This window comes from Myotis nattereri (genome assembly GCF_964212035.1).
Source record: "Myotis nattereri genome assembly, chromosome: X".
NCBI lineage: Eukaryota > Metazoa > Chordata > Mammalia > Chiroptera > Vespertilionidae > Myotis > Myotis nattereri.
In genome coordinates this window covers 150,497,609-150,513,740 of record NC_138078.1, presented here as the reverse complement: position 1 = coordinate 150,513,740, position 16,132 = coordinate 150,497,609, and the positions used below count along the sequence as shown (strand labels likewise).

Below are 16,132 nucleotides of genomic sequence, written 5' to 3'. Positions count from 1 at the left end.
GAACATTCTGCCAGCATTTGCCATTAGCTCTTTCTGGAAACTGAAGCAAGAAATAAGAAAAAAATGTTCAGTGCTCTTTGCCCAGGCTTTTTGGTTTTATTTGTTTTTATCTTTTTATTTTTTAACAATTGCTTCATTGTTAAAAAAAAAAAAAATCAAAGAATGAGGCATACTCCATTAACAGCTTGGCATGTAGCCTGCTAGGATATCTTCAAAGGATACACAATCCTTGAAATACTTATATAAATATACATGCACACATAACCTTTAGATTTTAGGCATAAATAGGATCATATTATACAGACTCCTGAATTTTGCTTTATCTACAAAACAGCATGACGTATATATGGTAGCCATTGGTGCTACTCACCAACATCTGGTTTCCCTCTTTCTTCTGAGCATACGGATGGGGCTATGTGACTAGTACTCATCAATGAATTAAGAGAGTAAATGATATGTATTTCTTCTCAGCTAATAATGTGTTGGCCTCAACCCTCCAAAGTTCTCCTCTGTCTCTGGCAGAGTGATCAGTACATTCAAGTAGTGGCTGTTCCATCAGCTTCAGTCCCTGAGTAGATCCTATGAAAAATAATCCCTGACAAGAACAATGGATACAGAGAGTAAGCAAGAAATAATCCTTTGTTAATTTAATTCCTTGAGATTCGGGGTTTAGTTGTGATTGCAGTATTGCTTAGTCAATCTCAACTAATACATTGAACATTTCCTTCGGGTATGCATATTTGGTCTATCTCATTCTTTCTCAGGGTTAAATAGCACTGTCTTAAAGTAATGCAACAGAATGTGTCTAACTATTCCCCTATTATTGGGTATTTGATTTTTTTCCAAAATCTTTGCTATTACAGTTTGTTGCAATAACTATTGTGTGTGCACAAACTCAAACATCTATTACAATGCATTTTTTTTCATTTTTTTTTCTTAATAAAACTAAAGACCCAGTGCACAAAAATCGTGCATCCTGGGGGGTCCCTCAGCCCGCCCTGAGCCCTGTGCAGTCCGGGAGCCCTCGGGAGATGTCCGACTGACAGCTTAGTGGGGAGTGGGCCTAAGCCATCAGTCAGACATCCTTAGTGCTGCTGCAGAGGCGGGAGAGGCTCCTGCCACCACTGCTGCACTCGCCAACTATGAGTCCAGCTTCTGGCTGAGTGACGCTCCCCTGTGGGACCTCACTGACCACCGGGGGGCAGCTCCTTCATTGAGCATCTGCCCCCTGGTGGTCAGTGCGCATCATAGCGACCAGTCATTCTGCCATTTGGTTGATTTGCATATTAGCCTTTGATTATATAGGATGTTTCTAAAAGTGAAATTAACAAGTAAATGGGTTAAATATTTGACATGATGCTGCCATTTGTCCTCCAAAATGTTGAACCAAGTTCAATTCCTATCAATAGAAAGTGAGCATACCTGTTATCCCACATGCTGCAGTCATTTATGTTATTCTTTTTAAATGTTGCCAATATAATATTCCATGAAGATTATATTTCATTGTTATTTCAGCTTGTACCATTATTAGGCTCCATTTTATAGGTTTAAAAACTATTTGTATTTTGTCTGAGAATTGTCTATTTCTGTCCTTAACACATTTTTTTTGTAGGTTGATTTCATAGGAGTTTTTCATAAATCTTGAATGTTAATCCCTAGGTTCTTATACTGGTTATAAATATTTTCTCTCAGTCTATCCCTTATCTTTAAATTTTTTATGGTATCTTTTGCTATAGAGAAATGCAAAATTTTCCTGTAGTCAATACAGTCAACTTTTTCTTCAAGGTTTTTGGAAACTGTGCCCTACCACAACATAAAAGTGTATTCAGTGTTTTCCAATCAATTGTCACTAAAACCTTTATTAATAATCCATTCTTTCTCCACTGATGAAAAGTTCTCTATATATCTTTCAATAAAGTCCATAAAATGGGTCTTTTATGGACTTTATACTCTAGTCCACTGATATTTTGGTTTATTTCGCTATTAGTGCATTTTGATATTTTCAAATATCTATAAGCTATATTAAATTCTAGTACCTAAACTTCAATATTCTTCTTTTTCAACATTTCTCAATCCCTTTTTTTTTCTTGAGGAACCAAAAGGGGACATATGTAATACTTTCAACAATAAAGATTTAAAAATATAATAACCAGCAAAAAACAAAAACTCAATGAGCCAATTTCTCTTCCCCTAAACCCACAAAGCCAAATAAAATCTAACAGCAATAACAGAAACTCACACCGTAACTCTGATTGGAACTGCTTCAAATCTACAATAATTTGGGCAGATTAAAATTTTTGCAATAGCGTCTTCCCATTCAGAGATATATATAATAAAGGTTTGAAATTGTATTCATTTTAGTCTTACACATTTCTTGTCCAATTTATTCCCAGGTATTTCATGATTTTTTATTGCTGCAGTGAATAGTATCCCCCATTACATAACATTTCCTAACTGGTTACTATTGTTCTTTAGGTCGTTTTCTTGCATTTAGCTACTTTCCTGAATACTTTTTTTTTAATATATTTTATTGATTTTTTACGGAGAGGAAGGGAGAGAGACAGAGAGCTAGAAACATCGATGAGAGAGAAACATCAAACAGCTGCCTCCTGCACATCTCCCACTGGGGATGTGCCCGCAACCCAGGCACATGCCCCTGACCGGCATCGAACCTGGGACCCCTCAGTCCGCAGGCCGACACTCTATCCACTGAGCCAAACCGGCCTCGGCTACTTTTAATAGTTCTAATCATTTTTAAATGAAGTCTTTTGGATTTTTAGATACACAATCATATTCTGGTTCTAATTTAAAAAGCAGTCTTCAGTTCTATTTTGGGCTCTTTAATCAGTGATTCCTAAATGCCTATTTCCACTATACCTACGGGTAAGAAAATAATGGGATTTTACGGCTGGAAGGAACCTTATAATGATCTAATCCAAGGGTTACCTAGTTGAGTGCCTACTAGAGTCTGCAGGTAAAATAACTGGAGAAGGTATAAGACAATGAGGAATTGTAGAGACTGGAAAACATGCAGAGAACAGGCTCTGTCTGAGCTGGGCAGCTGCCACTCACCCCCAACCGGGTGCTGCCACGGGGAAATGCAGGCTCAGATTCTACTTTTCAAGAGGTGCCAGATATATAGGTTTTTACATTTAAACTCCTAATTTTAAAAACACCAAACAAAAGCCAAACAAAATACAATTGTCAGCTTTCAATCCAGGAACTTGAATTGAATCCAAAACTTTCATTTAGGCAATTTATATTCAGAAAGGTGTATCAGAGATTGCCTAAGGAACAGAGTGTAGGAGAGGACTTTGTATTTTAACTGCTTGGTGGATCAGACCAGTATCTGCAAATTGCTAAACTAGGCAAATATTTTATTTGATTTGGTTACAAACAAGGATTTTAGTCCTTAATGTCAACATTTTATATTCCCTGTTTGTCTCATCTTGGCTTAGATTTGCTATAGTGGCAAACAAAAAGGGTACCTTTTTTAAAAATTTTTGTTTTATTGCTTAAAGTATTACAAAGAGTATTATATATGTCTCCTTTTTTCCCCCCCTTGACCTCCCCCCGGCCTCCCCTACCCTCCAGTGTCTTGTGTCCATTGGTTATGCTTATATGCATGCATACAAGTCCTTTGGTTGATCTCTTACCACCCCCCCCCGCCCCCCAACCCCCCCCCCCGGCCTTCCCGCTGTAGTTTGACAGTCTGTTCGAGGTTGCTCTGCCTCTGTGTCCACTTTTGTTCATCAGTTTATAATGGTCTTTATTATCCATAAATGAGTGAGATCATGTAGTATTTTTCTTTCACTGACTGGCTTTTAAATCATCCTTCTATATTTGGGGAAATTCTCACATCATGTTCCCCATTACTCCAACATGGAAGTCAGAGCTCAATTTCCCAGTCTTCTGTGCAGTTGAAAACATGCAGGTGGCTCAGGCTCCACCAATGAGAAGTTTACATACATGAGACTTTAACTTGGAATGGATTAGCAGGCAAAACCAGCTAGGTGTGGGCCATGTTTGGTGTCAGAATGGTCCAGCTTTCTGGAGTGGCAAAGGACTCAAGGTTGCCAAAAGCAGTGGTAGTAATGGCTGCAGTAAAACTGAGCCCTTGGCAGCAGTGCAAATGTAGCAATGTGTCGTGGGTGGTGCAATGCTAACAGAGGCCATTTTCTCATCAGACAAGTTCTACAGCCCAGTCTGGGCACTGTTCCTAGAATTTAGCCTCAAGCTTATTTCTCCAGCCCTTCCAAAGATACTATGAACTACCCAGGATCCTTTTAATAAATTTATTTTCTGCTTAACTAGCCAGAGGGGACCCTGTTTTTTAAAACTAAGCTCTCACCAGTACAAACACCATCAGGAGAGACAGAATCAAATCTAAGATCTCGGTCTTTTTTATTCCCAGGCCAGCATTCTTTTTATGATATCATACTATTTATATTTAATGCTTTTAGGAAGGTTCAAAATGCTGGGGTTTTTTAAAAATGTATGCTGAAGCTCCCATCTCAAAGATACGCTATGAACTCTGTCAAAATGTCTATTTACTTCTTGATGAGAGTAGATGTTTGAGTGCTTTTAGAATTTTTTTTATCTTTGTTTCTGCTTTTATTCATATAGATTAATAGGCTTGTGGCTTCCTTAAAAGATTTTAGATAGCTTACAATAAAAACACCAATAATAATGTACACAGAGTTGTTCAAATAAAGATAGAGCAAAACCACATAAAAGAAGAGATAATTGTCCTAGATAAATCGGGATGAGATCATTACAATGTTCTAAGCAGTAAATTTACAATATTCTTCCTTGAAGCAAAGGACAGTAATAGGGTGGATTACAGTAATGTTTCCCAACCTTGGTCCACCAACAATGATGTTTATTTTCCACCTTCATGGCCTCCAAGTTTTTAAGGAGTTTCTTCCAACCTCGCTTATTAAAGAATGTTTTCAATGACCTCATCATGGGTAAATACATAACTAATTGAAATACCAAAAACAGAACATAGATTCCTACTACTATTTTCAGTGACACCAAATTGCAACTATTGATAAAGGGGTTTAATTTCTAGTGTCCACTATGCATTACAGTGTGCTAAAATAAGAACTTTGCAGACAGTATCAAATTTATTCATCATAACAGCTGTATGTCATCAGTATTATTACCCTCATTTTACAGGTGAAAACATTGTTGAGCAAGTTACTCAAGGCCAACAAGCTGACAAATGAAGAGCTGAGATTTGGATTCAGGTCTGCAAATCCAAAATCAGATGAATGTATGTCATGCTACCTCCCTCAGCATAAATCTTAGTTTTACAAGAGAGAAAATTTTCTCGAGGCTCTAAATCTTAGGAATTTATTACGTAAATATTCAAAGGAAAACTCCTGACCCTGCCATTGATAATGGGGATTGAGGAAGAACTGCGTGATAACTCACTACATTCACTGAAGCCTGAAACATGATACTGAAGGTATCTGGGGAAAACACAAGACCAGGGTGAACTGGGCATGGACCCTGCCCTCTGAGAGCTCTACCCAGGTGGGGAAAGAGGTGAGCACCAGCAAACCAAAACACACACAAGCTACATGGGGTGGCTGTCATCTCCGATGGATAGATCAAGGCTCAGGGAGGTGGCCAGAGGGAGGGACTGGCCACATCGTCCCTGGCATGGGGCCCTCCCTGCTGCTGCTACTGTCTGTGGTTCAAAATCCAGGGCCCATAATGGGAAGCCTTGCCCTGCCAATGTTCCCAATTGCCCAACCCTGGCAAGCCTAGTCCCTGCCTGGCCCCCTGCTGAAATCTGCCCATCAGGTAACCAAGGCTCTGAGGAAGATTCTGCACTTTTAGATAACAATCAGCAGCTCTAATATATGCTAATCTCAAAGACAGATCCAGAGACAGAGAAGCATCAATCAGACTGTCAAACCTCAGAGGGAAGGTAGGGGAGGGTGGGGTAAGGGGGAGAGATCAAAGGACTTATATGCAAGCATATAGGCCTAACCAATGGACACAGACAAAAGGGGGGTGAGGGTATGAGTGGCGGGGGGGGGGGGGTTATGTGGGGATAAGGACACATATGTAATAACTTAACCAATAAAGAAATTTTTAAAAAATGGTCCCAGATAAATAGGTACAGCCTAGCAGTGATGGCGAACCTATGACACACGTGTCAGAGGTGACACGCAAACTCATTTTTTTGGTTGATTTTTCTTTGTTAAATGGCATTTAAATATATAAAATAAATATCAAAAATATAAGTCTTTGTTTTACTATGGTTGCAAATATCAAAAAATTTCTATATGTGACATGGCACCAGAGTTAAGTTAGGGTTTTTCAAAATGCTGACACGCCGAGCTCAAAAGGTTCGCCATCACTGGCCTAGAGGCAGAACTAGTGACCTCCACAAAGCAGAAGAGAAACATTCCCTCCCCAAACTGCCTTATTTTCCCTAGTCCCTGCATTCCCTCAAGTCAGTTTTGAGGCAAATATCTCAGGAAGGCCCATTCATTAATCCAATAATCCATTACCAACCCTGGCACCTTAGGCAGAGGAACTTTATGAGCTCCCACTCTCAAGATTTTCTTTAAGACAACATGAAAATCTCTGAGGAGAAAAATGCCCAGGGCTTGAACTTCTGCCCAGAGCAGCAGGTCCCATCTCTGAGTCTCCAGGTGTATACTGAGAGTACCAGGCATGTCAGCAGGGGAAACTCACAGCCACAGAGATGGGGCCCAGAGGCCTATACCACAATCCTGCCTCTGTCTGCCTATGCTACTACTTTAATGCAAGGATTTGTAAAGGGAACATTTTACAAGTGTATTTATGAACTTACACATTAAGAGTTTCAGATTGGCAATGCCTACAAGGGGTCTTAGACAAAAGAGTGAGGTGCAAGTAGGTAGTGAGTTGCCCACGTCACTTGGCTTGTGAGGCTGAGATCAAGCTCTCCCTGACTCCCCTACAGTCAGAGACAGATTGCCCTACCCCAGTGCAAAGTAATCAATTATTTACTTGTTTGCTGCAAACTGTAGCCTGAATGCTCCTTGAGAAATAGGACCATTCATTAAATTATTCAACAAATATCTATTGTATTTGGCAGGAGCCAATTGTGGAGGCAGAGAAGTAAACAAATAACTCAGCAGAAGTAAACAAATAACTCAGCAGGGGCTACCAATGGATAGTAGATGAGAAGCACTTAGCATGATGTTTGGACTAACGTAAATATTCACTGAATGGTGACTTCTACAAAAACACTCTTCTAGTGAGATGGAAATAAGGAGGAAGGTATAGGCAAAGGTCCACTTATGACCAAATTCACATGAAACACTGAAAGGGATGGATTTGCCCTAAAGACAACAAGGCGCTGATGGGGGGTGTAGAGCAGAGGAACAACATGATGAGATTTTAGGAAGGTCACTCTAGCAAAACTTTGGAATACGAGAGTTAAGAAAAGAAAATCAGTTATAAAGCTCTCAAGAAAGTCTAAGTCAGTGGTCGGCAAACTCATTAGTCAACAGAGTCAAATATCAACAGCACAACAGTTGAAATGTCTTTTGAGAGCCAAATTTTTTAAACTTAAACTATACAGGTAGGTACATTGTTATTAACGTCATTAGGGTCCTCCTAAGGCTTAGGAAGAGCCACACTCAAGGGGCCAAAGAGCCGCATGTGGCATGCGAGCTGTAGTTTGCTGACCATGGGAAGTGAACAGTGATGAAAAGCTGAACCGAATCAGTGAGGTTGGGGATGGAGAGAAGTAGTTTAAGAAGTGCAATTTACAGAGGTTGGGAGATGTCAACATAGGAGTGAGGGGAGATACAAGGCAAACCCTGGCCCAGGTCCTGGGGAGAAGTATGGTGGCCTCTACCGAGATAGGGTCCCCAGCTGCAACTTTATGGGAGAAGAAAATGAGGGAAAAGTTATGTTTGGATACCTAAGAAACATCCAAGTGAGAGATATCCTAGAGGTATTTGTATTTCCAGGTCTCTAGCTTAGGTGAAAGGTCCAAGCTTGAGGAATTAATATAGAGAACTAGGCCTTCAGCTGACAGACAGAGCAATGAGGGCTGGATAAAATGTAGCCATTTAACAAATATTTATTAACACCCTACTATCAGCCAGGTACTATGAAAAGTGATAAGGCTAAAGCAGAAAACATTTTACATTATGGTGAGAAGATAATACACTATGGTGAGAAGAGCCATAATATTTATACACTAGAGGCCTGATGCATGAAATTCGTGTAAGAGTAGGCCTTCCTTTCCCTGGCTGCCGGCACCAGCTTCCCTCTGACACCCAGGACCCAGGCTTCCCTCTCGCTGCTGGCACCAGCTTCCCTCTGACACCCAGGACCCAGGCTTCCCTCTCGCTGCTGGCACCAGCTTCCCTCTGACACCCAGGACCCAGGCTTCCCTCTGGCTGCAGGCAGGCACCTGGGACCCGGGCTTCCCTCGCAGGCCCAGCTTTGTCTGGAAGGACATCTGGTCTAATTAGCATATTATGCTTTTATTATTATAGATAGATAAACATATAAATAAAAAAACTATTAGCTGGTAAAAGTGCCAAGCACAGAATTATAGGGTGTGGTACGATAGCAACTCCCTAAGTAGATCCTTTGCCTTTGCTCAGAGAAGAGTATGAGGAGCAAAAGAGAAGCCTGAAGACCATGCACTAGGGACCCACCGTTGTAGGCCAACCAATAAGGCACAGTGCCCAACAAGGAGCATGTCATATGGAGATGTCTTGGTCTACTCTCATCTGGAAATAATTCCACCACCTCCAAACTCAAACCCCTAAGAATAATTCTAGAAGTTTGTTATTCCATTCAGGAACTATGATATGTACTGAACCCAGTGCTAGGTTCTGGGAACAGGGCAGTGAACCGGGCTATCAAGGTCTCTGTGCCTCAGAAAGTTCATATTATAATCAGATAAGATGAACACAAGCATGCATACACCAAGTACAGATATCCAAGTAAAGTAACTGCAAGTTGCTGTAAGAAAAATATAAACAAAGGGCTAAGCATAAGTGAGTGCATAAGTGAGTGATCTATGTTAGGTAGAATAGTCAGAAAGTAAGTCCGTCTGAGAGAGTGACATTTAAGCTGAGTCCTAGAGTTTGTCATGAGAAGAATGTTGGTGTAGACATTGCAAGCAGAGGGAGCTAATGTGAGCATAGACTTATTCAGCGGTTCTCAACCTGTGGGTCGCGACCCCTTTGGTGGTCGAACGACCCTCTCACAGGGGTCGCCTAAGACCATCCTGCACATCAGATATTTACATGACGATTCATATCAGTAGCAACATGACAGTTATGAAGTAGCAACGGAAATAATTTTATGGTTGGGTCACAACATGAGGAGTTGTATTTAAAGGGCCAGAAGGTTGAGAACCACTGGCTTAGTACCTGGAAAGACCTTGATGTGTTTGAGAAAGTGAGTGACAGCCAACAAGGCCAGAGGACAGTGCTGGAGGAAAAGAAGCGATGACACCAAAAATGAAAACAAGAGAATCATATCACTCAAGACCCTGCCAGCTGCAGTAAATGTCTGGATCTTATTATAGGGACAATGGCAAGCCACTGAAGGGTTTTTCAAGCCAGGCACAACCTGATTGAATTTTCATCTTAAGGAATTTCTGGCCAGGAGAGGGCCTGAAGATCATGAGCTGGTTCTTTCTGAGCATACATACCTTGAGGCTATCCTCTAACCACAGTGTGGTGACCCTTTATTCCACCCTCAATTAGGGTCAGGCCTCCCATCTGTGGAGCAACTTTTCCTCCTTGCATCTCCTGCCGGGCCTAAGTGCTACCCCCAAAGCCCCATAAACTCACTAAAGTATTTCCAATAGACTTTGCTGGAGTGTTGGGAGAATGGACGCTTTCGTAAAAGGATACAAAATAATAAAAGAAAACCACTCCCTCCTTTCTGATGGAAACTTTTCTCCTGCACTGTTTGCCATTAGTCCACGGCCTGAGCAATTGTCTTTGTTCTTTATTCTGCCTCCGTTTATTTTGCAAAAGGCCATGAACATGTGTACTCCTATGAACAGTAACAAAGAACTATAAATTCTTATTGATCCCAGAAGGTTGGGAATGCTAAACAATAAAAATATGTCCTCCGACTGCTTCTCTCAAAAGAACATTTTAGAAAAACAAAAGAGCTTTGTTCAAAGAACAAATGAGCTTTGGGGACACTTGGGGCCTCATGGTGGGCTCCGGTCACCCGCTTTTGATGCAAGAGGTGACTTCAGGCACAAAATTGGAAAGGCCTCCCTGCCACCCTGTCCCGGGCTCACTTCCTCATTTCTCAGTTCACATCCTATAGAGCTTTCAGCCACAATTGTTTTCAGGAGCCAGAATTCTCAGCCTAAAGAGAAAGTCCCCTTTGTCCTCCACCCATGATTTAATTTACATTCTCCTGAACGCTCCATTCACTTTGTTTTCAGACGAAGGGAAGTCTCACAATTGTACTAGACCCTGAATTTGAATTTCCCTGTGTTTCCACTGTTTGGAAATTTGCCTCGGTCAGCCACTGAACAGTCCCTTTAGCATTCAGCTTTACCTTAGAGCAGTGGTCGGCAAACTGCTGCTTGCGAGCTGCTTGCAGCTCTTTGGCCCCTTGAGTGTGGCTCTTCCTAAGCCTTAGGAGTACACTAATTAAGTTAATAACAATGTACCTACCTATAGAATTTAAGTTTAAAAAATTTGGCTCTCAAAAATTTCAATTGTACTGTTGATATTTGGCTCTGTTGACTAATGAGTTTGCCGACCACTGCCTTAGAGAAATCTTTACTGTTCATGATGTCTTATAATAGTTCTATAATGACTGTCATATATTTTTCCCTCAATTTCTATATTCTTTATTTCTTTCAAAATACACAGATGTGTGTGAACATACATACACACAGTGATCTGCATACGTGTAACTTTTTCTCTGGTAACCAGTGAAGGGTCCACTATCTTTTCCAACTGGATCACATTCCTAGGGAGATGGCCCTCCTTTGTTGCCCAGATGGTGGAGGGTGCATTTAGCTCCATTGATTTTGCCTTTCTCCCTGGGATGCACCCTTCCTGGCATTCCTCTGATCCTTCACATCCTGAGTCACAAGACAATGTGACCAAATGACTTTCTATATTTTGTCTCTCTGTTCTCATCTATAAACTTCTTCAATATGTAAATGCATTAGAATTTACTAGAAATGAGCAAAACTTGATCACAAAGTAATGTAAATGCAAAGAATTGTCAATTTCTAATAAAAGCGCATGCAGTGTTAATTAGGGAACACTAGGGAAGAAAATTTTTCTTTCTGTTCTTTGAGCAATCTTGAAGGAAACACAGATTATTGCTAGCAGAATATGACTTACCTGAATGTATTATAATCCACCATCTTTGTGAAGTGACAATCAATAGCCCTAAATACCTGCTTGATCTCTCTGGATTTCGATTTTTCAGCTTTCAGCTTTTGTAGGGCACATTCAAGGTTGCTATAAGGAAACTGGAAGGGAGAAAAGAAAGGATAGATATTTAAATATGCCTGGGACATAGGCAGCCCAATCTTTCTGATGGCGAGAAAAAAGATGTCACACTGTGAACCTGAAGTTAGCTGGGCATGTCTTTCCATCATGAGATCAACACAGAGAAGACATGACTATATTTTTACCTCTTCAGTGAAGGCTTTAGGACTAAGAGTGACATTAGCCTAAGCCCAGATCTCAGAGAAATGAGCTGAAGGTATAGCAAGCCACGGGAATCAGAAAACCAACAGCTACTTCTATCTCAGCCTCCTCCCTTTAGCCCTTAGACATTGGCCTAGTATGTTGGGAGACCCTAATAGAGAGAATAGGGATTCAAAATTGGATAAGAGGACCCCCGTTTTCTCCAGATCTTCAGAGTAAGCCCCTGAAACTGCTGGCCAGCACACAATGCACTTAGCAGAACAAGGCTGGGTGTTAAAGGTCCACACACACTGAAATCCCCTTTCAGTCATTCTCCAGGTATCCCCCAGTTCCTGCCTCCTACTCTGTGATTCAGTTTTGACTCTGTAAGAATACTCCTTAGTCAATGCAGTAAAGCATAAGGTTGTAAATTAATTACAGCTCAAAGCTAAAAAAAAATCAGAAGACTAAATATACAAGTAATGTGGATGATAATTTAGTATAAAGTCCTCTCTCTTCCACCAGAGGGTTTGGCACCTATTGCAGCCCCCCATTCCCTCCTTGCTTTATATTTCCTTTCATCTATTGCCATGATAGGATCTATGAGCTCTTTTGAAAAGACTCCTCAGACTGATATTAAAGAGTATATTAATCTTTCTCTGTTTAGAATATCCTTGTTAAGGACAGTTTTAAAATGAAGTTTTCACTTGGGATGCTGATACCAGATGTCCAACCCTGCTTTTATCTTTCTGAAAGGAGAAAAGCCCTTTATATCTTAAAATAAATTAATACATATATTCATTATTTCTTATATATTTGCATTTTTACCAACTGTAATTAAAAATAAATTTCAAAAAAATATATATATACACATATATATTCATGATATATATATATACAGTTGGCCCTTGAACAACACGGGTTTGAATTGCATGGGTCTACTCTACCTGGATTTTTAAAGATAAATGCTTTAAATGTATTTTCTCGTCCTTATGATTTTCTTAATAGCATTTTCTCTTCTCTAGATTACTTATTATAATAAAATACCATATAATACATATAACATACAATATATGTTTAAGGACTGTTTATGTTATTGATTGGTAAAGCTTCCAGTCAATATTAGGCTATTAGTTGTGTGTATTGTTAACTGTGTGTGGGAGGATCAGAGCCCCTAACCCCCGTGTGGTTCAAGGGTCAACTGTATTTTATAGAAAGGTGTAGGCTTATCCTGTGTTTGAATATCGAACCCTAATTTATAATAGATATTGTAAATTATACATTGATTGAGCTCGCTATGGGCCAGAAAGTGTTAAGCACTTCACACACATTACCGCATCTAATCTTCAAAGGAAGTCTATAAAAGAGACCCTGACCTTAGCCTGTTTGGCTCAATGGATAGAGCATCAGCCCATGGACTGAAGGGTCCCAGGCTCCATTCCAGTCAAGGACACATACCTCGGTTGCAGGCTTGATACCTGATTCTGGTCGGGGCCCAGTGCAAGAGGCAACCAATCTATATGTCTCTTTCACCCTGATGTTTCTCTCTCTACCCCTCTCCCCCTCCTTCCACTCTCTCTAAAAATCGATGGAAAAGTATCCTCAGGTGAGGATTAACAACAACAACTAAAACACACAGAGAGAGAGAGAGAGAGAGAGAGAGAGAGAGAGAGAGAGAGAGAGAGAGAGAGAGACATTTTGCTACTCCCATTTCAAAGATGAGGAAAGTGAAGCTCATGAAAGTTACATGTCTAAAGCCCCTCAACTATTAAGTGTAGAGTCAGGTTTCCAGGACAAGCCTACTGGTCTCAAAAACTCTAACTACCCTATTACTGAGCCTCTCACATGAGCCTCTCACATGAATTCGGTGCTTTTGAAGAGATACTGGTTCGCAGTTTGACAATAACCAGAATTCTTAACACTGAAAATGGAAAGACGGTGTGAGAGCCCCGGAGCATGTTACCTGGGCTTACCTTGAGACTGGATAGAGAAGAGCACTGTTAGGTCATAGCCCTCAGCTGCTGTACCTTTAAGATTGGTGCAGTGCTCCTACGGAGGCCACACTCTTCCCAGGCTGTTCCCACCAATGACTGAGCAGGTGGGGGCACCAGAGCTGGGCCATCCTGCCTGACACGAGACTGGATCCCCATTTGCCTGGCCAAGGAGTTCTCAGAGATTTACTAAATTTGAGACTCTTCCTGACCCATCCTCCTTCCTTCCTTCCTTCTCCTTTCTCGGGGTTCAGACCTCTGAAGGCTCTCCCTGCCTACTCTTGTTTCCTCTACCTTTATCCTTTATACAAATTTCTTCCAGTACATCTCTTACATGTCTAAATCTGTCTTGGCATCTGCTTCTCAGAGGACCCAAACTGATATGCATGATATGATATACACTGAGAAACTGGTCTTAGCAACTTGCCCCTGAGCATTTAATATACAAGTGAAACAAAATGGGCAGACTTTTCAAATAAATTGTTTCTAGATAGATTTTTCAACATTAGTTAATGATTCTTAAATATATGTTTGTTTTGCATACCAAACACTTAAAATTAAGATTTTGTCAACCTGTTATTTTTACTGAAGCGCACTGCCTAATAGTATTTTTAATAACAGTATCCATCTGCCATCTTATCTCAAATGAAAAAACTCTTTGAGCTCACTGTTGCCAATTTGTTCTTGAACTCTAATTTAGGCCTCAGGTGGCTCCTGTTTTGGGAAGTTGCAGCCCCAGCAACTATTGGATTCCCCAGGGGATTCTGTTTGTTGAGGTCTGAGCCTTCCCTCTAGGCCAGTGCCAATTAACTGGGACAGCACAGTGTGTGGCACCAGATTTTCTTCCTTTCCTATAGTTGCCGGATTTCTTTCTGAAAACATTGTTGGCGTCAGCAGAAAACTCAGGAAACTTGATTCAACCCTGGGCCTGCCTCCTGCCTGTGCCTGGCATTTGTGATGCTGGGCAGCAAAGGACCCAGCATGTAAACAGAGTAGACCGGGACCTGGCCTCTGTGACAGGACCTGTGGCCAAGTCACGCTGATCCATTATTCATGCCCACATGTGTGAATGCACAATATCAAACGGGTGGCAAGATGGAGAAGAAAAGGCCTAGAGAAAGAAAAACACAGATTGCAGAGTGCTGACAGACAAGTCAAGAATTATACAAAGTAAATTCACCTTATCCGAATTCTCCTCCATGAATTTTAAGGTGTACTCATCAGCATTGAGCAACATAAACAGGTAGCCATTCATGTTTATTGTGGCTCCGATATACAGCTCCTCGGGCTGGATATATTCTGATAGTTCACTTTTAAAAAATTCTTGTCCAGGCCTCTTAACGCGTATTCTTTTCAAGAACAATCCACCAGTATACCCTACAGAAAAGGAGAAAAGTTAGAGTAGTCTTTATTCATGAAAGAACCATACAACATGCCTTTAGAGTTTCTTCGTGCCCAAACACAGACCATACAACTTAGCTGTGAACTCATAGTGCCTATTATTCTCAGACTGAAAGGAAGAATGGGAAAGTGGGTGAAGAAATGAGGCTCCCTAGGCAAGTGTATAAAGAAACAAGTGGCATGGCATTCCAGCCCTTTCTTTCCTCTCTTTCCTTCCCAATCCAAACATTTAAATAAACACTTACCAGTAGCAAGTTCCTGCTATAGGCCAGCAGCATACTGAGAATTGGGACATTGGAAAGATACTCATTTTTAGTGCATGTTTGAATAATACCAGGTAGAAAATTCCTTTCTTGAGCTTATTTCCATTCATTTGACCCAGATGATGTCTTATACCTATTCTGACATACAGATTAACTTTTTTTCTTGGGCCAAATATCTTTGCTTCTTTTAGCAATGTCTCCTATTTCTTGCTTTCCAGAATTCTCCCCATTTCATCTGCTCCCTTCTGCCATGATTTGATTTTTGACTTCTTGAATAGCAGTGAACAGTTAGTTGAACATGAAACTCCAGTATCTTCTGATAGTGAACTGAAATCTCTGGACCTATGAATAAAATCTGAGAACAGATGAGCTTTTGTGGTCACCTTTACCATATTCCTCCTACCATATTCAGAAACCATAGGTGGTAGAAAGACCAGGCTTTGGAGCCAAACAGAGCTGGAGTCCATCCTGGCTTTGTCACTTGCTTGATGATCTCTGAACTTCTCTGAATTCTCATTCATAAAATGGGAATAACATTTCTGAGGGCACCTCTCAGATCGCCTACTATGGGGAACATCACTGATGGAGGGCCCCAGTTGCTATTTCCAAACTCTATCCCTATATTTGTGCTGAGTTCTTGCTTCCAACAGGCAGCCGTCAACAAATGACTAAGCAAGGCAAAGATACAAGGCAGGCCCATTTCTCTAAGAGAGAGGTGCCTCCAACTAGTGACTTTGACTGTAAGACTCTCAGTCAGCCTTACTGAATAAGACTTTCTTAGAATTACACTGCAATCTAAGATCTCTCCCTTTCTTCCTTC

The 16,132-nt window shown here is 40.8% G+C and overlaps 1 protein-coding gene across 1 annotated transcript in view; it reads right to left on the bottom strand.

Annotated features, from left to right (window-relative positions):
* EFHC2 (EF-hand domain containing 2) overlaps positions 1-16,132 on the bottom strand; it is a gene marked incomplete at its 5' end in the record, with an annotated part of 114,231 nt that overhangs the window by 55,765 nt on the left and 42,334 nt on the right. The window contains 2 exons of the mRNA XM_081081798.1: positions 11,367-11,497; positions 14,829-15,025. Coding sequence (XP_080937924.1) covers positions 11,367-11,497; positions 14,829-15,025 — 328 coding nt within the window. The remainder of the gene's footprint in view (positions 1-11,366; positions 11,498-14,828; positions 15,026-16,132) is intronic.